This window comes from Neodiprion virginianus, chromosome 6 (genome assembly GCF_021901495.1).
Source record: "Neodiprion virginianus isolate iyNeoVirg1 chromosome 6, iyNeoVirg1.1, whole genome shotgun sequence".
Classification (NCBI taxonomy): Eukaryota; Metazoa; Arthropoda; class Insecta; order Hymenoptera; family Diprionidae; genus Neodiprion; species Neodiprion virginianus.
The window spans coordinates 24,515,803-24,543,647 of NC_060882.1; the positions used below are offsets into that span (position 1 = coordinate 24,515,803).

The following is a 27,845-nucleotide window of genomic DNA, read 5'->3' on the forward strand; positions in this document are numbered from 1 at the left end:
TTGATTTGAATTTGTCGCTTAGTATCCGACAGGTTTACTTTCGTCGCCGTCGCCTCATTTGCGCACATTTGCGTACATTTGCGCAAAAGCAAAACGAAAACACCAAGTAGTAGTCTTGCACGGAATTACAAAATCAAACTTAAAAATCGTCAACGATATCCGTAACAATTGAGCCGGCCGATCGTATTGGTTAATTCCATTGAAAATAGTTTCAAAGGTGAAAGGTGATTGGTGGAACGGTCTACCCCCCCAAGGTGCGCAGGCTATATAGAAGACCCCGCCAGGAATTTCATCTTCAGAACTGAGAGACAGTGTCACGGTAATCTACCCGGAAATATCGACGTGAGTACAAAAAACATTCTTACTTGGTTATTTATTGTTGTCGATCATTTTTGATGCATCTCTCATATCTTGCGATTGGTTCATAATTCAATTTAAATTCTATAGGAATACAGGAATATATGTAACGTGAATAAATTAAGTTGACAAATAAAAACATATTTCTAACAAATCTAGCGGCGGCCCTTTCAAAGTAAATTGCACAATGACACAGTGAAGTTCCCTACATACTGGTTTAACGTCTTACACAACATTATTTGTTTCACGAGAGATTTCAATACGTGTAAGATATGTAAAATAACGGCACAGTGTTCGCAACTCGTTTCTTCTCAACTCATAAATTGTTTTCAGGTAAAATTAAATCGGAATACTTTCGATTTAAATGTTGTACAAAATACCATTAAGTAGACTATTTGGGATAATTTTTGAAGTTCACTTTACATGAGTTCATTTATTTTAAGAAATGAATATACCTAGTAAGAAAGTAAGATACGACATAGACGCACTTAGACATTATCAGTGCACGCAGGTAGGAAATACCCTGAGTCAGCAGGTGCAAAGATACAGTTAGTACCTCGCCCAAGATTCTTTTTTCAACATTCAAGTACCAGTTCTGAAACCCAACAAGTCGTTTTGGAAAATTCCATCTGAAGGTGCGGGAGAGACAGATTTTCCGAAAGTGAAACAAGAAGTATTGAGGCCGTCTTGTCTCTAGTGAAATTAAAACATACAAAGGGCAGAGTAGATAAAAGGTAAATGAACCTTGCGACGACGCGTCTCTGCCGCATACAGCGATAGAGTAAATCGTGTCACGCTTTGAACACTTAAATTATACTTTCTAGACAAGGTTCATTACAATTGTGAGACAAGAATGTCTGTTCATGTTCACTACCATTCTATGAAAGGTCAAGGATTTATCAGGCGCACAGTCAGTCTTTTTAACGTATAAAAATTGTAAATTGAGTAGTGAACTAAATAAACTTTAGTTATCGAATATTTTAAAAAGGTCACTTTATTGATTCCTTTTTTTTTATGCCAATCTTATAATTGTTTCTCCGAATTTGATGGATCCAGGATCAAATCACGAATGAATTACTCCATAAATTATCTAAATATTATCACAACAACCACCGTGGTGAGATGTTTTTGTTTTTCCTTTTTCCTTATTTGATTGGGTTGTTTTTTTTTTTTTTTGTTTTCTACCACGACTTTGCAGCGAGCTCGTTCAGTGGGTCACGACCGAGTTTTCGAATAACGGTTCGCACCAGGTTCAACAAACTTCCCGATCAGAAGTGGGTTAACAAGACAGCGACTGCCGTGGTCTCGTTGAGCGAGAGCTGAGACGTCGAGCTTACCTGTAGAGTTTGCCTTTCGCGGTCAAGGTGCGGCGATAGTAATATTATAGGTATACTCACACATTGACATGTGAATCGATGCATTCCTTCATTTCGCGAGTAACGAAATCGGATTTTTTGAGTATCGAACCTTTCTGTCACGCGTGGATAACGACGACGAATAACTGAAGATAATCCCAATGACACAAATTATCTCACGGCATGTATACCAGTGACGAGTTTTCGAAAATGCACTTTCTCTAACCGTTAACCACGCAAGTTCTGTTACGTTTCGCGAAATAATTATATCTGATTTCAGAAACCGACACTGTGCGTTTAATGATTTCAACGACGCTCTACCGCGTTTTCGCTAGATAATTACGCGCGGCTTATATACCGTGACGACGCGTGTTTTCTCGTTAAAATGTTACATCTTTCCTTAATATGGTTAAGAAAGAAAAAAAAAAAATTACGAAAATGAATCGACACTCAGTGTTTGCGTTCACGTTACAATTCGTAAATCCGTATTTTTGAAATTTCAGTCTATTTTATTTTTTAAATTGTAATTCAATGAAAAACATCCAATCTTTAAACCCATCTTGCGTTTTTTAAATTTAATATCTGGAAACCGAGCACTTTTCTATTCAAAGAAAATAATGTTGCGGTTGAAGATAAGTGTAGATTCCAAAAGGCAGTCACTGATCACGGTTAAGTGCGAACTTACAGTAAATGCAGCCTTTTGTTCGAGGGATTAAATCCGCTCCAAAGACCGACTGACCCAAATCGAGTTACCACGTTCACCGCATTCTTAACGGAACTTCACTCAACTATTAATGAGGAACACGGAGCTTGAGAGGCGGTCATTTCGTTCGTTTCAATTGCTTCGATAATAATCCCCGTGGTTTAAAATTATATACTTCAACAATACACCTACAATACGTGATCGAATAAAATTTTTATTCCAGAATGCAGTACAACCAATTTGTATCCCTGTGCCTAGTGGCGCTTGTTTTGGGACAAGCATCGGCGTTACCACAGCATCCTCAGTACGATGTACAGTACCCACAGCAATACCAGCAAGTCAGAGATCAGAGGAAATTCGCCGAAAAGCCAAATGCGATGAAGAAGGTCGCTCTTGACGATCTCGAGGATGTCAGCACCAACCAAATCCAGGTAACCGTAAGGAAACAAAGCGCAATTAATAATTGACAATAACGGTGTGTGCTATACATATATTGTTTGAAATTCAAACATTTTTATTTATTTTTTGTATACCTAGACGAGTTTTTGTTGTAAATCGTTTTTATTTGTTGTCCTCAGGAAGGTAGCAGCGGCGGCTTTTCCTGGTCGAATATGCTGAGTATGGTGATGCATATGCTGCTCGGTCAAACCGGCGGCAATGCAGGACCTAGTAAAAATGATATCGACGATGGAGCACCTCCTAGCCCCTGGGCGAATATGTTGTCGGTTGGTCTACGCGTTTTGAGTGCCCTCCTGGGTGGACCTCAACAACAAGCTGACGGTATTGACAAAGTGGACAACCAAAGCAGCCCATTGCAGGTACGAAATCATACCCTGGAGCTCACCTCTTTGTACCTACTTTCGCACCTTTCTAACTTTTTAATTATGAACATAGATTGGTAAAGGAGTCAATATTTCCTTTATACTTTTTACGGATAATTAAATTCATATGATAAACACATTAGCAGTTGCGAGCTTGTTCGAAAATATTAATAATACATCATATAATGCATAGATTTTGCGGTAATACTATTAATTATAGGTTTAATAATAATTAATGTAATGTTCCCTTGTACAAAATATTCTCCGCATAGTACGTTATCACTGCTTCATTTAATTTTCACATATGCTTTTCACGTTGCTTTACCTATATGTACTGCCTTATACCTATATAGATTGAAATTACAACACTGCAGCATCTTAAAATTACGTTTTACCCATTATTGGGATACATTGTAAATCATCACGACACTTTCCTCACATTTTCACACCAGATTTAAAAATAATGATACGATTTTCAAGGCCAAATAAATAAACAAATTTGTTCAAATTTGTTATAGTATTTCGTCTGGTAGTAACGTGTGGTAAATTGAAAAAAAAAATAAATAGAACAAGTTGAACGCTGTTATAACCGTTTGGGATCGATATTTGTAAAAATGATTGGATCAAAATTATATCCGACACTAAGGTCATACAATGAACTGTAAAACAAGATGCTGTAGATGAAAGCATCAAGTGTATTCGTTTGTATATATACATGAACAAAATTTAGACTTAGTGCACACGGCTGGTGTCGGTTGTTTAGGGAGTATTGACAGCGGTGCTGGGCGCATTTCTGGGACAGGGGCGAGATCCTGATCAGGTAGCAGTCATGGCAAAACAGGCCTCCGAGGTTAGTATTAAAACACCGATCAGTTGGTCCATCATTTTTGTTGCAAATAAACGTTTGCAAAAAACGTCCAATAATGCATTTTTCGTGCCATATTAATGAACGTACGTTGTTACATTGCGTTTTACATATTTTATGATACATAAGCCACATGCCATTTAAGGGGGTGCCCTAGTCGATTTCGACGTTGTTGTACATATCTCGAAATATCGAAGTCCACGTATATCTCAAAGGCGAAAAATGGCTTGACAGCCACATCTATACGCAATTCTGAACAAAAACACTCCAACACATTTTCATTTAACGCAGAAATAAAGAAATAGCAAGATTTCTACGAAATCACGATAGCATATTCGTAGAAATCAAGCCATTCCTTAATTTTGCATTAAATGAAAATGTGTTGGAGTGTTTTTGTTCAGAATCGCATGTAGATGTGGCTGTTAGGCACTTTTTTCGTTTGAGGTACATGGACTTGGATAATTCGAGATATATACAACAACGTCGAAGTCGTCCAAGGCACCCCCTTCATAAAGTTGAATACAGAACATCAAATGTTCCCACATCCTGCCAATAGCTTGGGGCTACATTGTGCTACCGTTGGTTAAACAATGCTACGTTTTCATTCACCTAAATTTATTCGGATCTCTTCGAAATCAGGTCATTTGTGCTTACTGTCATCACAACACATTGATGTTTGTACATGTCCCAGCAATCCCAGTAGATATAAACTAATTGATCAACTCCAAACGCCGAAGTTGCCGGATCAAACAAGATTAGCGATTCGAATCGTTTCTTTCCAAGTCGTTTCGCTTCGAAATCTTCGATGTCTCGAGTTGGTCGATTCGGTTCATCCTACTGACAGAGCGGGACGTAGATAGGTCGTCTCAATTATTCGCCGCCCACATTAACGGAACAGTTTTCATTTACAAAGAAATTTTCTCTGATATGCAGTTCATCGGCATCGTTATGAACCTCTTGGACGCCCTGAAGACATCATTCTCGCACCGTTCTCTCACCGCCAGGTCTATGGGAAAGCGGGACACCATTTCGGAAGCCGCCGTTGCCTCAATTTCCATGCTCAAGGTAATCGGTGGTAGCGAACAGTTCCACTTATCCATTCGCGTATCACTTCTTACCTTACGCTTAATAACCGCTTTTTCCTTCCAGGGATACGTACGATCCATGAAATCTTTCAGCGGAGTCGGCCGCGCCGAAGATGAAGGACAACGCGGGTGTGCCGAGCGTGCTCTTTGCGAAGCTAACGCAGAATGTACCGCAGATACACAAGGGCAATCCTCGATCTTCTGTCAATTGGGATCGTGAGTATATTCTTATAAATCTATCGTCGTTACCTGAAAATTGCAACAGATTTATGAATTAGTGGGGAAAACCAAGTACTCCAATACTGCATGGGAATTACGATGTATTTACTATTTGATAAATATGGGACAATATTCTTGCGATAGTATTTTTACTTAATTTTTTCTCTCGGATAATTTTAGATACGCGACCAGTTACTTGCTTCAAAGGCAGAGTGGAGTTGCATTCGAAGCTTTATCCGAGGCTGGCCGACGCGGCCGTTCAGGTGAAGACTGTCGAACGCTTTTCTTAGACTGTAACGCAGTTTAATTTCAATTTAATCGATGATTGAACGTTATTTAGAGTTTTATTGGAGGCTCCAATCACTTTACGATCGCAATTAAACCAGAGTTTAAATTGAATTCATACACGTGGAAGTACGCATACTGTCGAAAGTTACGGTTTTGCTTTATACCGTATATACGACGCCGGTTAGACTTAGAAAAATATACGTATATAAATTATTAAAGCACCAAAAATATTTATACCGCACAACAATCGCTTGTATACATATACATATACATATATATACAATTTTTTACACTATCACATGTGATACTTGAGACGATTGAAATTGATTTAAAAACTTTTCAACTTCTCACTCAAAGTAAATATTAAAATAGGTACTTTCCACGAAAGAAACTTTATGACGCCGCAAAAGCAACGGCCTATCATTGCATACGACACCTCGTCAGGGCAAAATTTTTAATTTATCTCAATTGTTTAAAAAAAAGTCCTTGTAGGTTCGATTAACAAAGAGAGAAAATCGAGAGTTGACTCCTTTTCTCTCTTCATTACGAAGACGTATATAATTTAAAATTGAAAAAAAAACAACACTTTTTTGTAGAAGTAGACTGAATAAGACTTGAAACTTAGGTAAACTTAATTAATTAAATTCATCTAAGTATCGAGACGAAAGATAATATTTATTATAATTTATTGTAAATCGACGTAAACGAGAATTCATGCAGTAAGCTGTTCGAATGTTTCACACATTTTGAAGATATTCTTACGAGCCGTAAAAAAAATTTTCACCCAAAAGGATCTAAGAATTTAAACCATCAAATGGACGAAATTTTTGTGAGATTGCTTGTAAGACATCTGAACCTAGGAATATACAATATTAAGATTTTGTTATTATCCATAGGAGACAGAGGTCGTTGATATAATCTAATTTTATATAATCGGCAGTAATACAGGATGCCTCCCAATATATTTATTTATCAGTTAATATCTCAGGTTATTTCTTCGAAATTTTTATACTGTATATATTTTACTTGAGGGTAATTTTTTCACAGGTATTTAGTTCATAAACTTTCGCAAGGATGCTATGAATTCAAAAATTTCTAAATTAGTGATCATTATAGACTTTAATAACTACACGATATGAAATGTCCGCGATGAGACATCGATCCAAATCACGGAGATTGACATTTTTTACTGAAAATTTTTTTTATTCCTGTATATGCTGGTGTTTCGTAGTTGATAGACGATTTTATGTTTAAGTTGTATGTATGCGCAGAATGAGTGTAAGATAAACTATAATAAAAATGAAAAATTATTCAGATTCTACACATGTCAAATTATTTATTTATGTATCTTGTACTGCATTCCCATATTAACCTGCAATAAACCAAGTTTTTCTAAACCACACTTGATTCCTCATCATCTCAGCATGGAAACAAAGGAAACTCTGTGTCTATTGTGGACGTACAGAACTTAGGAAGTTCAACATTTGAAAGGTGTTTAAGGTTCGTTGGATACGCATGCAATTAAAATTATCACATTATTTTCTTTAAAAAAAAAAAAAAAAAAAAAACGAAAAATTTCTCACCATATAGTTCACGGTCCCGGAGCATCTAACAAGCGTGAACATTACAGGTTCGGTGACCGTGACAATTTCGGAGACAAAAGCGTTGCGAAACAGAGTTTCACAACAGTCACTTCCGAAGTCTTCTCAAAGAAAGTATCACAATCACATTATTACCCAAAGGTAATTAAACCATCCTTAATTTTCGCTCAACTACAAATACAATTATTTATTGTCAATGTATATTCGTTTGAATTATGTCTGCCTATCATTTAGATGACCTTCAAATCATTGTTGAACTTTGGGTCCTTCGGCCGAAATCCGACACAAGCGGTGGATCGTTATCACAGTGGACCAAGTGACTATGGACATTACGATCATGGCTGGGGTCACGGGTAAGCCATTGTGCACTGAACAGTATCAACTGTAAAGAATGTCGCAAGATTGGATTTAAATGCTTTGCTACTATTACTCGTACCATACATTCAGACATTTTTTAGGGGTCACAAAGGAAAGGGTGGCAGTGGCGGTGCTGCCTTAAGCGCGTTGACCTTACTTGCCTTTCTGTTTCTCATCAACGTAATGCAGGTAATGAAAAATAATGTTTACGGAATTATATTCAAGGGTAGGCACCTATCAATGCAAGCGTAAACTTAATTCAACATATTGTTTTAGCAATCACTTGATAACAATAATGGAACAGCGACACCTGCAGTTGTGCGCGAAGGTGATCAAAGTGCAGCACCTCGTGCCAGGGGTGACCAAGCTTCAACGAATATTGTCATTAATGATTCAATACCGAGTATCAAGTACGTTCCGATAAAAACCAGTTTACAAGTCGTACAAAATAAAAATTAAGGAAGAGGATACCCGTTTCCCGTAATTCGAAGGAAGCGTGGATTCTTGATTTCACTGAAATCTTTCAACTTCCTTCCGATCTTGAAACAGGGAGAAGGTTGTTGCTTTACAAGTTAATTAAAAAATACTAATCAATACAACTGTGACAGTAATTAATCAATATACGAGAGAGCTTTGTTTTCCAACTCTGTATACTTAATCTTAATTTGTTTAAAACTTTTATTACATAAATGCAGTTACAGTTATCGTATAAATAACAGAACTATGTTTAAAATGATCTTGATGATGATAAACTGTGAACGTGCAAATTGTATCAAGCTTCCTATATTTTCGTACATACTGAATAGATGGAATAGGTTTGCAATCTAGATACTTACATACGTATTTTAAATGGAACTATCAAATGATAACTTTAATCACTGATTGGTAATTTTTATTTGTTGCATGATCAACAACCCGGAGAATCTTTTACAAAGATTCATCGATAAAAGTAATAGCAGTTAGCAACGATTTTAAATCTTACATAGATCAAACTGTTGCGTCAAATTTGTTAAAATTTAGAGTGAAACTAATTTGGGGTTTACGTTTTTACATTTGTCACACATTTAACCTATTACGAATTGATCTACATTGTACTCGATGGGTGTCCCAGATTAGGAAGACAGAGTATTTCCGGATTCCTTATTTATAATATTTCCGGAGGGTACATCCGGATTAAAAAGCTTGTGACAGTAAAATAAGGTAGGAAAAAATACAAGCAAAGAAACATTAGATTATAACACGAATTATTAATAATTCGATACAACAAGTTTCATTATTTTCAACTTGCATCAACACATGATAATATAGGACAATACAATAGATATGAGTAGATCAACTATTTAATGTCATAATAAATATCTGATGAAAATTACGAATCCTGTTATATTTCTTTCAAAAATTCTGAAATACAGGCAGATCAAGAAGTTAAATCTAAGAAAGAGTGGAAGGAATGAAGTAAAAAAGAAAAAAAACCATTCTGAATCGTTTAAAAAAAATAATCGGTTCAAAAATATGCAGTCTTCTCATAGTACCTGCGATATTATTTTGATCCTGTGAGACATTATTGAATTTATGGTATCTGAACCACAGAATTCCTAAAAAATAATTGGCTTTATTACCAAAAATTAAATCTCAGTGACTAAAAAATAGCGATATATTTCACAGCATTGAATTGAACGAAAAATTTTCGAAATAAAAAATTTAATCACACGAGATTGCACAAGCTTTGGCTCAACTTCTTTCGAAAAACTTTGATTTTGCTTACGATCTGCCATCCATCATCAGATATGTGTTTGCAAATCAGTGAAAATGAGTTCAAAAAAAACTAATGCATTGGACTGCTGAGTACGCTATGGAAAGTATAGGATATTCAATAAATAATCTATTTTTTATTGTGAGAATTATAGTGCAACTCTCCGTGGATTAATGGGTTTATCTTATAATTGAATCATTGGTACCTGCCAAACTCTTATTTCGTCTTCTGCTAAAATGTGTCATAATGAACTGCTTCGTCGTATTAAATTTGAATTAATATATTCAAAATTTATTACTTCCCTAATTAGGTGCAGTTACATCAATTGTTTTGCCTGGACGATCTGGGAACAAATTTGGGTCATATGTACTTGGTACGCGTAAGTGCGCTCTGTCCTTTGGTAGGATCCATCATTCGGTCCCAATTGGTGTGACCTACGACGAAACCAACTGCCCGCAATTTTTCTTGTTCTTTTCGTTCTTCCAAATCTGCCCATCGTACCTTTATCAGACAAAACAACATCGCGTAATTACGTCGAAATGAATCATTGCGACAATAATCTGCTTCATTCCTTTTTCAAAATCACGAAAACTCACTCTTTTTTTTCCTGATGTATCTTCCATGTTATAATAATCGGGCACCTGAAGGAAATCTTCCATTGTTTGAAGACGGTTTTCGTTTTTCTTTTTAGCTAAACCATCTAGACGATCTGCACAAAAATACCATAGCCGATTATCACTACTTGATTAATCAAATTTGTAACATAACATTTTTTTTCCTAATTATTTATCTTCAAATACAGGTCATACAGCTGAGCACAGATGATGATGCTCTTCAACGAACTTTTCGCATGTATGGTATACACTAGAATAAATTTAATAGGACAATTCCGTATTTTATGAGAAATGATTTCTCCAAGGACTGTATTTCGTGTTCCAATCAATAATCTAAGTTAAAAGTTTAAAATTCACACTCACCCAACTTATTGTCGGCATCCATCTGTTCCCACTTGCTGATTCCCTATATTTGATAGAGTAAACCGAAATGAAAAATCAGTAACACCATAAAAACACACTATGAGACATAAGATTGATCGGATATATACAGAACCTTAGATTGATTCTAATAAATTCAAAGCCACCCGTGTGGTATTTTGTTGCACTTGTTTAGTATAGATAATAAATACCATTGGCCGCCTTGAACGTGTCAGAATCAATCTGAGGGGCTGTACATGTCAAGTAAAACATAAAAACAGAATTAGAATTATCTTGATGAAATTGAAGAGATAACTAAAGAGACTTTACATGCCTCCAAAGGCAAAATATACAATTAGATAATTCCTATTCAGGAATATTTTATGAAGCCGAAGCTGGTAGCCAGAGTTAGCGACCAAACATGTTAAACTCTTTTTGAAAATAGAATAATGCAGTTCACTTTCATACTCTTAATTCTATAAAAGTATTGGAGTTTCGAGGTATTTCACAAAATTTTGATCTTCCGACTTCACTACCTTATTTGAATGAACATTACAAAATTTGTCTGCTAATTCTGGCTGCTAGCTTCAGCCTCGTGCATATTTTTTGTCACAGATATTTAAAAGTGCAATCAAAACTAGTATACTTTAAGTGTGATAATTTGAATATTCGAAAATTTGCTGATTTTGAAGTGTAAAGAATATAAGGCCAGGTCCAAATATAAATATGAGATTCAAACGGAGTTTGAGATCAAATATTATGAGAATTCATAAAATATTTTGGAAATACTATATGAATTTTTACGCTGTCTCATATTTTCTTTCACGACAGCTATAAATTCAACATGTAAGCAAGATGAATGTTTCATAATAACTTCATTTTTTAGATGAGATTTTAGTGTTCCGTTGGACTTACAACTTGTTCGTCTTGACTATCCTGGCTATCATCATTTGCTTGGGTAGTATCCTCCGGTGATGGGTGGCTATCTTCCATATGAACCTAATAGATGTAAATTTGAGGCTCGTAAAAATTCTTTTATAATTATAATTGAAGATGGAATGCATAATTAAATTATTTAAACGAATGCGTATTTTAACTTGACTGTATATCTTAAACGAGTATAAAAAAAAAGTTAAACCTCATCGATTGCTTCTTCCTGGAGCATCCCATTAACATCCAGTTTCAAGTGGTGGTTAGGTGTTGGTTCAAAATAATCGACGATTTTATTAATTTCGTCCTCGGTGCGATTATGAATATTGCGCTTCAAGCAAATGTGTACATCCATTTCCATCTCACATACATACACCTGATTAGTTGAATAGACGATTTTAGTTATTTTTTTCGATTCATTTCATTCTGTCTGTTTGTTCAAGCTCATGAAGACACATGAGATGACTCGCCAATTTTCAACTTAATATGATGTACCTGAAAGCCCTTGGTTTTAGCAAAGCTCCACATTTCCTCGTAATCAGAAATTTTTTCATTAATACAATCCAGAATAATGAAATTAAAGTAGCCGTCTGTGATATTCTTTTTAAATGCCTTGACAAGAGATGTCAAGTAACTGGGTTCCATTGCTTCTTCGTACTCATAGACCATTTCCTGTGAATATTAAAATTGAATTTTAAAAACAATATGTTAAGGTAAAATGAAAAATGACTCATAGACTAAATATATACATACCTTTGCAACTACTTTTTTGCCATTATCGTCCTTAGTTTCTTTCTCCTTTTCAACAAGGAAATAATCGTCAAGGCTTAAAATTCTTGGAGCTGAACCTCCTTGCTCGACTTCTTTATCCTACAGAAATGTAAAAAAAATTACATAATTGATAAGCAGGTATAAATTGCCAAGTATCCGAATTATGTAGCATATTTTTTAGACTGCAGAGATCCATATTGGGATAAGTATGCAATAACAGTCTACTGACAATATCCTTTGCATTCAAAATTGATGTTAAAACAAATTGTGCTTAAACTCAGTAACTGTAAAGGCACTAGTTTTACTATACATATGAAAATTACCTTGATGAGTTTAGCAACAAATGACTTCCCACTGCCTGGTGGCCCTCTTAAAATAATCACTATCTTGGGTGGCCTAGTCTGACGTCCAGGCTGGAATAAAATATCGTCAACCATGGTGTAGTTTGGCATTCTTGGCAGTTCCATTTTCGTGGAAGTTGTCTCCGCAGAATCATTTTTAGCCTCTGAAGTACTGGAACAAGGTGGAAGTTCTTGTGAGTAACTATTGTAGCGCTTACATACAATTTACAGAAACATTGGCATCTCCATTATACACTGAATTCATTTATCAACCTTGACCTTCAGGCTGTAAGAAAATTTAATACCAATAAGGAGAGGGTAGTTGATTCACAATAGCAGAAAAATAAAATGTTTGCAATATACGATAGTCTATTAATTCAAATGCCTTACTAGCACATAACTGTACTGCAGACATAAGATTACTACTAATTTTAAGACAAGCTATAAATTGAGCAGAAACTATGATAATGCTGGACAATGTCAGTGTTTCCATATTGAAATTTATTGCAGCATATTTAATTTAATGAAAAGTGCTCACTACAAGTACTAGTGTCGAGCAAAGGATTTTGTCAAGAACGCATCTGTATGATTCAGTCTCAGTAAAATGTTGAAATTTGATTTCGTTTCATAACTCTTACATCTAAACATATATCTCCACTGACGACGAGTTGATGTATTGTCATAATAGCATAAATTTGTTTATCGATATTTCTGTCACCGCTAAAAAAACACGCAGTAACGTAAAACCCATAACAGGCTTACAAAGTGTTGTACTTAACGCATAAGTAGTCTTGAAATAGGTGGATCAGCGTAACTATTCCAAAGCATTTTGCAGTTTTCATTTGGAATTACTATGGCAAAAATAGCAACGTAATCTAGATGCCATAACGTTAGATACTTCAAACAAATTTGGTCAACGGAGCTGAATCAATATTCCAAAATAAGGAATATTGTATTCTGTAAGCCATGAAGAAAGTAATGCACAGTGTACAACGAACGGTACTTCAGGAAAAGAAATACGCAAAGGCAACAGCATTTTCATTCTGCATGTACTGCAGAGAGTATGCACGAGGACGTCAATCACGAGAGTGCCTTGTGTGAGCACCATGTCTCAATGTGAATCAGATGTGAATACAGAAAAATAAGTATCTGATTTAAATAAGTTTCCTCATCTGTCTAGCAGTCTAATCCATTCATTTTCAGTAGAATAAGGCGCAAAGTATTTACTATCCATCAAAAAGATGAATCAAATCATAAAATCTATTGCTAATTAGATTATAAACTAACTCAGGGTTCATTAAGTGAGCACAAATAAAAGTGTACATGTTGCAGATATGAGTAATGTAGTGCGATCACTAAAATATAATACAGGACCATGCACTAAGTGTAAATATTGAGAGTGGGGGTAACGCAGAGAGAGAGTTATACAGGGTTATTTTGTTCACATATTTCATCACCAATGCGCAATCGCACCACGGTACATACAGTCTAGCTAAAAATCTATTATGATTATAGCGATTGTGTGCAGTGCTATTCACGGACTGCTCACTAATATATGCATAATATGATTTGATTTGACTGTATGAAAGAAAGATAGAACACCTCCCAGATGGCTCTCTCTCGACACGCTCTGATGACTGATGGTGCGTGTTCCAGTATTTTTATACTTCAGTGATTGCCGTACACTGTTCAATCCAAAAATTTTAGAATGATCCCAACTACAATTTAATATCAATCTTTCCTGTAGAAAAGGTCACATTTATGAATATTAAATTTAATAGATGATATGTCAACAACACGTTACGTTGTACGCAAATGTTACTGATAATATCATTAAGATCGTATTAAACTGTAGGTGGATTGATTCTAAACTTTTTGTTCATCAAACAGTACATCAGACTACTGAACAGACAAACTTTTACAGTAATTGTCATCTGCTCCCAACAAACGAAATTATACCAAATTCAAAACCATTAACAGGGTAGACGCTTGATAACTTGATACTGGTTGCGCGAAATTCTGAGGCAACTTTTGAGGCAAACGAATGTATACGTTTGCAAATGTCTCAGTGCCAACACAAAGCCAATTCGTAGAAGGCATTGATCAACTTGCCTGTTCCAAAAATTACGTGAAAGCAATGGCAAGTTGTCAAGCTTGAACCACATACGTAAATTATTTTTGTGCACAAAAACGAATGTATGTCAGTCATGGGAAACTATACCAATAGCTACAGACTTCAGATCATTTTTGTGAGGCAACAAATATTAAAGAGAAGCAAGTCACCAATAAATTCCTAAGAATTAAATAATTATGTTTCGCGTTATTCTTAATCGTAAATTGCATGCAGCTGATTGCATCAATTGTCCACTAACACAAGATAGTCAGCTCTTAGATGCAGGCCAGGAAATAGCTTTATTGCAAATCACAACAAAGTTTCAAGATGCCAATCATATAATTTTAGGTGGTACAGGAAATACGAAGTAACGGTGGCAATTTTTTGAATAGAAGCGATCAGCTGTTGCCTACTAATCGCAACATCGAGTCATAAACAATGTCCTCATGGTTTAATGCATAGGACTAACTTCGTACAATTTCTTCCAGTGTATAGTGTACAAGAAATTTTTCTAAGAAGATCTCTGATTTTATATACAACGATACACAAGTCCGACAACACTCGTTGCAAAGATATTTTAGCAAGGTAAAAAAGAAGTCTCTCACGAGAACTATGAAATCTCTTCAAAATATTTCTGTGATGAGCTTCGGAGAACTCCTGTTTGATTGTATATACACTCAAAAAGATCTTCTTAAGAAAATCTATGACCTCATAAATATTATGTTCACTGTGAATCTTTATTTATCACCAACCCTCAAAAATTACTCAAAATATGTGGCTATTGATTCCTGTATGTCTGATCAAATGTGTTTGCCCATACACAGTCGTGTATAACCATTCTAAAAAAATCACTGCATTCAAATTCTGTGAATGCTGAAGCTAAACGCTGCTTCCATTCATTCTCATGGCTCATGCGCACAATCATAAACTTTGATATTATAATCATATCTGTTAATAAATATAATAATAGTGACAGGAGAGCTGCATACCTGGTTTCCTGAGAAGTATTAGCGTTGCTTTTACTCTGATGCTCCGGATGACTTACGTTGCCCTTAGATCTATTGGAATTCAGATATGTTCAAACAGAAATTTTTTCACAATACAGACTTTGTAAAACAAGAATTATTCTCTAAATCTAGAGAGCAGGTTTCAGCTTGTGATAATCACACTATAGTGCAGGTACCTCGAAATCATTAAGCTTTAACAGTGAGAATGTAATATTCTATATTAACACACGTAACGTAATACTGGTATCACGATCCATCAAGCAAATTTTGAAAAATTCACTTCTCAATATATTCGTTAAATAATATGTGAAGACTAATCGCTTGGTAAGTAAATAAGTAATTGCGTCCTCAGTAACAGGTGCTCTTTGATCAAATTACCTGTCGTCATCTCTGTTGCATTCTTTATTTTGTTCGACTTTCATTCGGTCATTTCTGTCACTTGTGTCTCGATTTTTATCTACAAGTGGAATAAACAATTAGTTCGTGAATTTAAAAAAAGAGTCTACCATAAAAAAACGACAACTACAACTAATTTTACAATACTAGTCAAGTGATAATCATAAATTGATTTTGCACACTTTAGAAATATCATATTTTGCTAATTTAATTCCGAACAGTCAGTACATGTCATGCACCCTTAAGGGAGGGTTCTATTCACCAAAGCAGCTACAAGAAGCATAAGCCGCAGGTAGTCGGCGATTTTTTTTCTAAGTGTATTTTTGCGCTCTGCAAATCATGCCATAAAGTTCGATGAGATAAAAAAATATTGGAACCCAGCCGATTTTCTATGTTCGACACAGAGAAAGATATCAAAAATCTGGAACGATTGTTTGCTTGAAATAGTGAACTTAATGCGCACCCCAAATTTCAGTCATAAATATTGAATACTGGAGGAGGAGATACACTTTGAAGGATCAAAAATGTCGTTTTTTGAATATTCTGTAATATTACTTCTCTTTTTATAAACTGTAGCCAATTTCATGTAGAAAAGGTCCTATAATGTCAGTACTTACTGTAAATAGTCTCAGAGATATATGTTTACTCCATTGAATCCAATGCAATACTGGTACCTATAGTAAACACTGTTTACTTATACAATTTTCAATATGCGGTGCAAAAAAAAATGTCAGTTGGTCCACTAAAACTTTCGTATCGTAAAAGTTGAATTTAAAAGTAAAATTTATTATTCATTATATCAAATCATAAACGTGTTGAAATGATACAAATACTGAGACACATGAATTTGAAATAAATGAAAATTGAAGTAAATAAAGTACCTTTCTTTCTTAGTCTTTCCTCACAAGGTGAAAAAAACGATTTATAAGGCGTAATTGCAAAATCTATTAGTGAAAACCCATACCTCCGAAACTTTTCACAGTAAGTACTAACATTGTAGGACGTTTTTTACATAAAATTGACTATCGTCTACAAGTAAAAGCAACATTAAAAAATCTTCAAAGAGCAACATTTTCGACCCTTCAAAGTGCATCTGCTCCTACGGTGTTAAATATTGATGGCTGAAATTTGGGGTGCACATTCAGCTTACTATTCCAAACAAATAGTCATTTCAGATTTTTAATATCTTGCTTCAAGTTGAATGTAGAAAACCAAAGAGATTTAAATATTTTTTTACCACTTACAACTATATGACATATTTTTGAAGCACAAAAATACGCTTAAGAAAAAATCGACAGCCATCTACGAAATGTGGTTTATGTACCTGGTTTGGTTGATGGAACCCTCCTTTAGATATCCTGCAAAATCAGGAGTAAGCTATGGCCAATAATTTTTATTGTAGTAGACTAGGTCTGAGAAGGTACTTTTCAATCTCGTAAATACTTACTTACTGAGCCAATCTACAGTGCTTGCTTCTTTATAGGCTCACAAAGTAAATACATACTTCCTTAATAATACTTTCTTAGCCAGTCTACTAATTGTAAATAACAAATGTGATACACGTTATTTGAAAGAAATGAAAAACAAAAATGATATTGAATTTCATATAAGCAATAAGTTTAATTCCTATAACTTCACGTTTGAAACAATCAGAATAAAAACTGAGACGATTGGTACAAAAAATATAACAAATAAGCTGAAATACCTCTACGATCACTTCCATCTTTCGATGAACGGTCTTCTCGATCGACATTACGTCCATATTCACGATCTCTATCATCGCGATCTCTATCATCCCGATCTCTGTCATCACGGCATCGGTCCTTGTCACGTTCGTGGTCACGTTCCTTGCGCTCTTCCCTGTTATCTCTGTCTCTCCTAGCTCTTAAGTCTCTATCTGATGGTCTTCGATCATCGCATTCAAACGATCTTCTGTCTGGCCTGGACCAATCACGTTCTCTTGAATGTGGTTTATCAAATTTGAAATCATCTCGTAAGTTTCCACGACCTTTCCATTCATGTTCCCGTGCATATAATCTTAATCTTTCGTCATATTCTTTCAAACTTTGTTCGGTTTCCTCCCAGTGTTGAAAATCTTTTCGTGGTATTATTTCATGTTCAGGCACCACAGGTTTTAAATTACCATGACCATAATCAAATGTCTCAACGGGAGTTATGTACTCATGTACGACAGCTTTCGTTAGGTGGCCGTAATCTATAACTTTTTCAGGAATTATTTCAGTGATCATCTTATTCACTGCACTTCCACCATGGTTATAATTGAATTGTTTCCCAACACGAAATTCATCAATGCCTGAACCATGTGGTGGTCTTCGGCGATCATCATGATCACTCAATCTATCACGAAATCCTGAGTCAAACTGTGAGTTATTTTTATTTTCACGTAAGGTAGGATCAAACCCTAATTTCTGTTCACGGCCACGTGTCATGTTGGAATCTGAACTTCCTTGTCCATCTAGCACAAATGGAGGTCTTTGTTCTAGAACGTTGTCTTCCATTCTTTGATCAAAATTACTTGACCCACCCTGCACACCAGGAATTTTTTCCAAACCTCTCAGACCACCTTGGATGAATGGTCGTTGCTCTGGACCTTCTTGAGAATGTAGTGGATTTAACGATGATCCACCATGCCGAATGAGTGATCTTAGTTCATTATTCATTTGTCCTCCTTGCGTGAAAGGCAAACTTTGTCCTCCATCACCTGGAATATCTTTTTCGAATGATGATCTCCGTTCCATTACTCCTTGGGCAAATGGAGTTCTGTGGTCCAAGCCTGTAGGTCTACTCTGTGGTAATACTACACCTGGACCAAACTTAGGCCTTTGATCCATTGTAATGCGCACCGTCGGATCAGACTCACCAATTCCAGATATTCTCCTATCAACAGTTTTGCTCTCATCCATATTAATACTGCTTGACTCAAAGCCCTTACTACTCTGATTAGGAATATTGCTACATGCATTTGGTAGATCAAATTTTGGCTGTTTATCAAATTGAAGTCCCAAAAGAGATGGAATCGCTGGTCTTTGACCAACATTTGATCCTCGTAACCCAAAGCTTCCCTCATTTGGCCCTCGCGGCCTAAACTGTCCGTCATTGGAGTCTCTAGACATTGCAAATGGCGGATTCATTGGCCGTTGACTAAATGGTCCACCACCTGGCCCTCTTGGTCCAGAGAAACCGCGTCCGATTGGACCAAATTGCTCAGTAGTTAAGCGACCTCCTAGTAAACTATCATTTGGACCTCTTTGATTAGAGGCATTAAACTGATTGTCATGGATACCTTTCGAACCAAATTGCTCTGAAGCTCTTGATCTAAACTGACTATCACCTAATCCTTTGGGTCCAAAGGGCCCTTCATTCAGATTTCGTGGGCCAAACTGAGTATCATTTAGACCTCTTGGACCAAACTGAGTGTCGTTCGGTCCTCTTGACCCAAACACAGCATCGTTCGGACCTCTCGGACCAAACTGAGCATCATTTGGGCCTCTTGGGCCAAACTGAGTATCATTGGGCCCTCGTGCACCAAACTGAGTATCATTGGGTCCGCGTGGACCAAACTGAGCATCGTTAGGACCTCTTGGACCAAAATGAATATTATTTGAACCTCTTGGACCAAAGAGAATGTCGTTTGGACCTCTCGGGCGAAACTGAGTATCACTCGAACCTCTTAAGCCGAACGGGAGACCTCGTGGCCCAAATTGTCTATCAATAGGAGCTCTGAATTCGAAACGGTTTACATTTGGACCCCTAGGTCCGAACTGATCAATGTTAGGGCCTCCGGGCCTGAATGGACCACTTGATGAGCCCGGACCATCGAAAAATAAAGGATTCGGTCCTCGTGGTGGGATCAAGGGTGGTGGTATAGGACCGGATGAGTTGGCACTTGAGTCACGATTTGTTTCACTTGATCTGAATGCTGGCATATTTGGTGTTTCTGTTAAAGGTCCTAGATTAGGAAGTTCTGGCGGGGGTTCCATATTCAAATCTTCAGGTTTCGGATCATTTTCACCCATGAAAGGTAAAGCATTTCGATCTTTTCCATCAGTATTTACCTCATCAAGTGCCATCATAGGCTTGTCAGTGTCACCTTTTGATTGGTCTTGATCCTTGTTATCACTTTCCTGATCAATGTTCTTAGAAGGAGATTTTGCTGCTTTTTCCACATCTTCATTATTTGAACGCTCCGAATTTGTTACAAGACCACTATTCTGACTGGCAGAATTATTATTGGTACCATCATTTACATTGTCATTTAAATTCTGTTCTGAGAATTGAGTATCCAACCACGGTGGTTTTTCCAGTGGTAAAATATTGCACGGAGGCTCAAGTTGCAGAATTTTATCCTTTTCCAAAGCATTATTTCCTTGCTCAGAAGTATTCAATCTACAAATGAGTTCAGCCTGCTCATTGGAGGCTCTACCTTTATCCCGATGATCAAAATTTTCTTTGTCCTTTGAACCCAAATTTACTGACTGATCGCCTGCTGTTTCATCATTTCTAGTTCCACGTTCCAGATCCTCTTGCCCTCGAGGTCCAAATTTGCCTTGACTTCTTGGAGGACCAAATTCATTTCCAGAAATACCAAATTCATTTCTAGGAGGACCAAATTCATTTCTGGAAGGGGCAAATTCATTTCTGGGTAAGCTAAATTCAGCCTTGGGAGGAGCAAATTCATTTCTCGGCGGACCGAATTCATTTCTTGAGGGTGCAAACTCTTCTCTGGGTTTCAACTTATCCAGGCTGGAACTTCCGAAGGCACCAAATTCTATACCTCTAGAAGACTGTGGACCGAAGTTGTTATTACTATGCAGTGTTCCCATACTTCTAGGACCAAAATCTCCTGGTCCACGAGACATCAAATTTTCGGAGCCTCTGTGTCCTAGCCCAAGATTTTTTGTTCCCATATCCCCAAGATTTCTCGATGTGTATGGTAATTCTCCTGTAATCTTCTTAAAGCTCTCGCTCAGTGAACCAAGACTGTTTTGTCTAACAGGATTAAATACATCATCCCTTGGCTTGAAAACATCCATAGCAGCCCGTCGTTTTTCCATAAGTTTTCTCAGTTCTGGTGTGATATTATCAGAAGCTTCAAATGGCCTGACGTTTTTGTTCGATCCTCTAGAATTATCTCCAAAACTATCACGCCGGTTGTCATTTACATAACTAAGATCTTTAGAGTCAAAAGGATCAGAAATATCTAATCGATCATTTCGGTTAAAACGTTCGTTTCCTGGGCCTAAATTATCACGTCCAAAGGTAGAATTTTTATTGAAATTGTCCCTATCATTAAATCGGTTACTTCCAGATTCAAATCTTTCATTGCCCAAGCTTAGACGATCATTACTAGACCCCCGAAGGCTATTACCAGAGCTGAAACGATCTAATCCAGTTCCAAATCGGTCTTTAGATAGTGCTCTAAACTGATCACCAAGTGAACTAGACCCAAAACGATCATTATTCGACGAAAACCGATCAACATCTGATCCGAAACGATCATTTTTCGCTGAGAATCGATCAATATCTAATCCAAAACGATCGTTACTCGATCCAAAACGATCACTTCCCAGACCAAAGTTGCTATCATCATGTCCACTACGATTAACTCCTGGACCAATGCGGTCATGGCGGCTGAATCTGTCACTATTGGGAGCAAAAGTATCATTATCTCTTGCAAAACGATTGATTCCTGAATCTCGATCTTGAGTGATGCTGAAACGGTTTTTTCCTGAATCTCGATCTTCACTGTTTCCGAAGCAGTCATTTTCCTGTCGTCGTTGATTTCCTGGACCACTATGATCATTAGTACTGAAGTCGCTACCTGGTCTGGTTGTACCAAATCGATCGGCTGGTTGATTATAACGCTCATTGTCAGATCCAAATTGGTTACCTCCGAGACGATTACTCATGCCAAATTCACTTTTTTGTGTGTCTCGATCGTAAGGCTTGTTTCTAATTGAGAATTGACTTCCTAAAGTAGTGCGGTCACTCATAGTAAAACGATCACCTTTTTCATCAGTACGATTAGTGACAGATTGGAAATTATCAGTGCTTTGAGAAAATTGTTCATTACCCCCAAAACCATCTTTTTTGTCACCACTCGGATCGAATAACAGCGGAGGTCTATCATGGATATTACGATCATTTTGTTTCAATCCTGAGTCCAACATTTGCCTTGAATCATTAGCTCCAAATCCTGGTGGTGGTTGAGAAAAATTCACGCTTGAATTCCCCAGATTTGGAGGAGGCAGAGAAAAATCATTTCCAACTCCTTGGCTTACTTGGGGTAATTGGGGAACTTGAGTAGACTGTCCAGCAATAGGGGGACCAGCTATTCCAGGCAGAAATTGGAAACCACTGTAACTTGGGGCTGTTATATTTGCATTATATTGAGCAGCCCATTGCTGCGCAGCCCATGCAGCATGTGTCATATTGCTTGTCATCGTTGGAGCAATCATTGCAAGTGGCTGCGACATAGCATGTTGCTGTGTTGAAGGTGCTACAGTCCTCGTGTTACCTGGTAACTTTGAAGAATTTTCTGCATCCTGCTTCCCAGTCAGCCCTAAGGTTTTACCAATTCCTAGTAAATTATTAATCAAACCCTGATTTTCGCTGCTTGATAAGATGTTTAATATCTTGTCACCTCCAGGAATATTTTTCGTTTTCTCAGAATCTACCTTCGATGTCAGCTTCTGTTGTTCACGTTTCTTACGCATTTGCTCTCGACGTTCGATTAGCTTTTCCCGCCATGATGTCCACTTTGCTTCATACTGCTTATATTGTGTCTGAAAAGAAAGGATTATTTTAGTTTATTAAATTGTAGAATAAACATGTTTCTAAAACTTAAATCAATCACACAGTCTGTCAAAAATAAATTCTATTCAAACATAAATTCAATCATTCAACTGTTTAGGATATACTATACTGGCATGATCATAAATCGGATTGATTAATGATGAAATTTATTCTATTTTATCTTACAATACACGAGATGAATTTGGCAGACTAATTGTCAATGTAAAATAATTCTTAAATAATGCAGTATAAGTGGTTTAGACAATCACCTACCTTATCAGGGTGATTTGCATTCTGTTGTTTCCACTTATTGAATTGTTCTTCCCATTGTTTAAACTGAGCATCAAATGTTTTCTCCGCTTCTGTCAACTCTTCGTCTTCAAGTTTCGTCTTTTTAGCACTACCAAAATCATCTGACGTATTAATAGCTCGTTTCTCACCTGACAAATTAACACCCTGTGGTTCTTGGGGGTTTGGCAATGGTGGGGGTGGTTGCCCTGGGGGTAAAGGTGGTGCTTGTGAATAATTTGTAGTATTCATGGCACTATAATCAGAGTTTTGTGTTTTAGCTGGAAATAATGGAAGATTGTTTTGATGTGGAGGAGGCATATTCGCATATTGGAATGGTTTATTGTTATCTGGTGGTAAAGGAGGTTTTGCATGTTCTTCTTTAGGAAGAGGAGGGAGAGGCTGTGAACTTGGCAGTGGCGGCGCCTGTGTTACATTTGGCAGGGTTAAACCCTGAGCCGATAACTGCTTCATTGTCTCTTGATACTGAAACAAATCCAACCATTATCAAAGTTATTAAGTATAAAATGAAGCCTCACACTCATAGTTACATATTCATACATTCTTATCAAATATTTTAAACTCTAAATCCGTGTGATCATTAACACAAAATGCAGTCCTTTGAAATTTTGCTATTTATGTTGCATATTTGTATTGTATATGTGTAAGCTAATTTATTGACAAATAGATACGGAATAAAATTATAAAGGTATAATTATAAAGGTATAGTTCTAATCAGGTCTATTTAAAAAATCTTCCCCGGTTATCAAATTTATTTTTCTTCAGACATATAATAACAAATGAGCTTAAATGATGGGTTTTTGAAATTTTTTATAATTTAGACTTCATGATTATGAAACTTAAAACTAGTTGCTCTGTTAAAAAAGAATTATGAATATTTAGAAATCTCCAAGGCAACTTTACTAACAAAAAATCCATGCTATATGAATATCTACCCCCTTCAAACTAATAAATTTTCATCTATAACTAACAATCTAGTTGAATGAAAATTTCAGATCTTCCTATTCAATATGATGTGTGAAAAATTATTCAACAAAATTATCCTTACCTTTTCACCATATTGTGCTTGCCATTGTTGAAATTGCTGTTGCCACTGCTGCCACTGGGTCCAATTTTGCTGCTGAGCAGCGGCCCATTGTTCAGCAGTATAGCCACTTGGAGCCTGATTAAGGTTTTTTGATGAATTACAAGTGATCAAAAATTAACAGTGAATCTGTGGCGGATTAATATGTCCCAAGATAATTGTTAAGTGGTTCAAATAAAGGGAACCTTAAAGGCTTAATGAGATGATATGACAACGTATTTCCAGCACAGTAAGCTCTGTTGGATATGCGATTTTTTCAACAAAAAAAAAGGTATTGTGCACAGACTGAACGACGACTTAAATAATTATTCTATAACAAAAACAGTAATCAAGTCTTTGTTGTGAAAGTAGTATGTCCCGATGAAAAATTTGTGTAACGTAATTTCATTACAGCATATTACGAAATTCTTTAAACATTACTTATGTGTAAATCAACATCTGCGAAAGCCAACATTGACAGTCAGATCTTGTGTTCGAAACAGTTCAATGTTGGCGTCACATGTGACTTGATTAGTGGTGACCTTTTCTGAAAACCTCCTCGAACACAAGAGCTGATTATGAATACAAGAGCTGATTATGAACACCAGTTTAGGAGCTTGTTTATCATAGCCAGGACAGAAAAGTGTATCGGTTTCAAAAAGTTTCACTTTGCTTGAAGAATGCCTGATCTTCATATATTATCAATTATTGCTAATCCTTGATATGAGTATATCTGTGCAACATTTCTAATGACTTTTAATATATTTAAGTTCAAACACTATTTGGGTTTTTATTTCTGGATAAATAGGGCAAGAAGAAGTAAATTTGTCAAATCTCAGGCCTGACTGAGATATATACTTACTGGCTGATTATAATATTGCATATAGGACTGCATCATAGCCATAGGATCTGCTCCTGGTGCAGTGAAGCCAGCTGGTGTGGGAGGCATTGGTGCTGACATGGCACCAGCCGGCATTTGCCATTGGTTCCAATTTTGCATTTTGAAACCCTCTGTCTTTTTAGCATTTGCTTTGACAAGCTTGCTACTTGACTTGCATGTCGACTTTTAAACCGCAGTTTTCCGTTTGGATGCTATTTTATGGTAGGAGAAAAGGCTTGTTACAAAATTACATACAACAGTGTGTACGATTAATCACATATTAGCGTCATAAATCAAATAGGTTTTCCCGTAAAAGCTCTCAACCAACAAAAGTCTTTATAGGTCGTAAAATGTTACGTATCTAGATTTGTCAAGATATATATGTATTGTTAAATAAATATTGAATCCATAAACACAAAACTTCATTCAAAAAATTCCAAACAACCAAACAAACCCAGGATCCCCATGGATGACACTTTGAACAAAACTCAAAGCATCTGCATGACGTAAATATGCTGTTGATTCAATTATTTAACGCTACTACTATCCAATCGGTAATTACACATTTCCAAATCATTACGCTGATCTCCTGCACAGAGAAGACATTATTCAAGTACCATTTCACAGAAACTTGAATGAAATATAAAATAGGACACGACCTATTCAATATTTCACATGAATTTCAGTTCAAACGTACGAATTATCAACTTGAGTGCCTTATAAAAAGGTAAGATGTTCAGATATCACACATCCACATAAATTATCCATTTAAAATATTTTTTGATCAAAAATTTACATGTACGACATTCACACATAAAAATCACTGCAATTGTGAGATATCGATTAAGCGATAAACCAACAGGCTATCCTGACTGGTTGTATAATATCATCAAAACAAACTGTGCATGACGGGTTATTTTGCATGTCAATATGCTTCTCAATTTCACAACTATAAATAATGCTAGATAGCTAAATATTGCAGCGCTGAATAATGTGTACCAGACAGCCAAAGAGGCCTGCAGGCAACAAAACTATGATGAAAAATGAACTTCACGTATCCATTTCTCATAAAATTGATAATTTTTGTCACATAATAGCGCATGCATATTTAAAATTAATCATCGACAATGCATTGCTGATTGTACGTACAGACACTTGGGTTGATTCTGACACATTGAAGGCCACTGTTGGCGTTCATTTTGCATGTTAGACAAGCGGTAGCAAACTAAACAGTGGCCTGAAGTGTGTCAGAATCTATGCAAGGGTCCCCTGACATATGATCCATTAATATTGATAAATATTTTAAACGAAACGTCAGCGCCAATGTCGCTCGAAATCAGTAATCATCTAATAAAGTACATAATTCAATTAATCTTACATTATGAAGGCATAATTAAAGTGATGGTATAAAGGGCTAATGGGTTTTTCAAATTTTAATTTTATGCTATATAGCACATTTAAATCAATGGAGATAACTTATCACAAGTATAAAATATGTGAGGAAACAAACTCTGGGATGTTTATCGTGCCGGTATGAATATTTCTGGTGAAATTTCAACAATATGTAGTATTTAGCAAGAAATACTACATTATGTATAGGCTTTGTTTTTGAGCAGTATAGGCGCTAAGCTGCCATGTTACTGCGATTTTCAACTGACGTAATACAAACATGAGTTAGACCGATATTTTCCACGTACTGTCTGTGTATCAAAAAGGAATACGTATCAGTTGCAACTGCAGGTACCTAATTTTAAATACCTAAAAGAAAAACCGCAAGTAAACTGTGTTAATCAAATTTATAACTCCATAAGAGGGCGGGATCAATGCTGTAACCATCCTATGAATTCTCAGACACTGATTTTTCAACGTATGAGATTTTTTTCATCTATCTAAAAGTAGGATAAACCACATTCGGGGAATTGATCAATACGACGAGAGAACTTGTAACAGATTGGAAAAGGATTTAGGTAAACTGTGTAATTATTCAGTGTACTTCGCGGACATGTTCGTGGTAGGGAGCAATAACCGTAGTGTTTAAACATTTTTCTATAGTGGAGTAACGGTCGTTCTCTTTTTCAGAAACTGTGAACACGAGGTGATGAATTTCCTCCATAAATGAAACCGATAATATGGTTTCAGATACGAGTAACGACATTCAAGATTCTTCCCAAAATTTTTTTACCCTTCTCGAAGTCTCGGCGAACAAGATTTATTGTTGAAGTTTACAATTAAGCTAATAAATGTCCAGCTTTGTTACTCACAATTAATCCCAGTTGAACGTAGTTGATACAGGATAAAAGATTATCACGTTTCCCGTCACAGCACTTATGCAAAAAATCAAAAAACACAGCACTTGTAACAATCCCAAGAAAACTGTACTACAAACATGGCTACGCAGGTTGCTGTGGGTTGGTCGGTTGCAGCTAGCTGTCTGCAATGGTGGTGGGGTAGTTTTCACTCGTCGGATAACGATACCACAACTTTACACGTCCCAAGAAGACTGGATATCAGAAGACCGAACTCCTATCCAAGCCGGTAGTTTGAGGTGGGCCAATATATGGCAGCCGTATGACGTCGCTACTAAGCGAGGTGTACCAGCGCCATCCGATACTGCGCATCTCCGCTCCGAAAAGCAAACTCGGGCAAAATTTCAGCGCACGGTTCGTTAGTATGTACAATGCATAAGCGGTTTTGCAGCAGTTCTCTGATGGATAGAAGATCATAATTCTTCCGTCCTCTCTGTCACTCTCACCAATGAAGTGGGGGCCACGAAAGGAGTAGTAGCTCCAAGAAGGCTAGAGAGTAGTTCCAGTAGTATACACCATGAGTAGTATGTATGCT

The 27,845-nt window shown here is 36.5% G+C and overlaps 2 protein-coding genes across 4 annotated transcripts; one reads left to right on the plus strand and one right to left on the minus strand.

Annotated features, from left to right (window-relative positions):
• Positions 1-273: 273 nt before the first annotated feature.
• Positions 274-7,014, plus strand: LOC124307536 (uncharacterized). Its single transcript, XM_046769307.1, has 7 exons — positions 274-342; positions 2,639-2,846; positions 2,994-3,233; positions 4,000-4,086; positions 5,035-5,166; positions 5,251-5,402; positions 5,586-7,014. The coding sequence occupies exons 2-7, from the start codon at positions 2,640-2,642 to the stop codon at positions 5,710-5,712; spliced, it is 945 nt and encodes a 314-aa protein (XP_046625263.1). The 5' UTR covers positions 274-342; position 2,639; the 3' UTR covers positions 5,713-7,014.
• Positions 7,015-9,679: 2,665 nt separating this feature from the next.
• On the minus strand, positions 9,680-27,819 carry LOC124307531 (uncharacterized). 3 transcript variants are annotated; one of them, XM_046769298.1, is made up of 16 exons: positions 27,266-27,819; positions 24,987-25,216; positions 24,110-24,223; positions 23,026-23,526; positions 22,601-22,742; positions 17,642-22,519; positions 15,919-15,997; positions 15,523-15,591; positions 12,403-12,592; positions 12,062-12,178; positions 11,804-11,980; positions 11,517-11,684; positions 11,294-11,377; positions 10,382-10,424; positions 10,001-10,113; positions 9,680-9,905 (listed from the first exon to the last, which is right to left on the minus strand). In XM_046769298.1, the coding sequence occupies exons 2-16, from the start codon at positions 25,122-25,124 to the stop codon at positions 9,765-9,767; spliced, it is 6,954 nt and encodes a 2,317-aa protein (XP_046625254.1). In that variant the 5' UTR covers positions 25,125-25,216; positions 27,266-27,819; the 3' UTR covers positions 9,680-9,764. The 3 variants fall into 3 exon arrangements, with proteins under 3 accessions (XP_046625254.1, XP_046625253.1, XP_046625252.1); XM_046769297.1 differs by having other exon boundaries at positions 17,642-19,354; positions 19,415-22,742; XM_046769296.1 differs by having other exon boundaries at positions 17,642-22,742.
• Between the last annotated feature and the right edge of the window lie 26 nt (positions 27,820-27,845).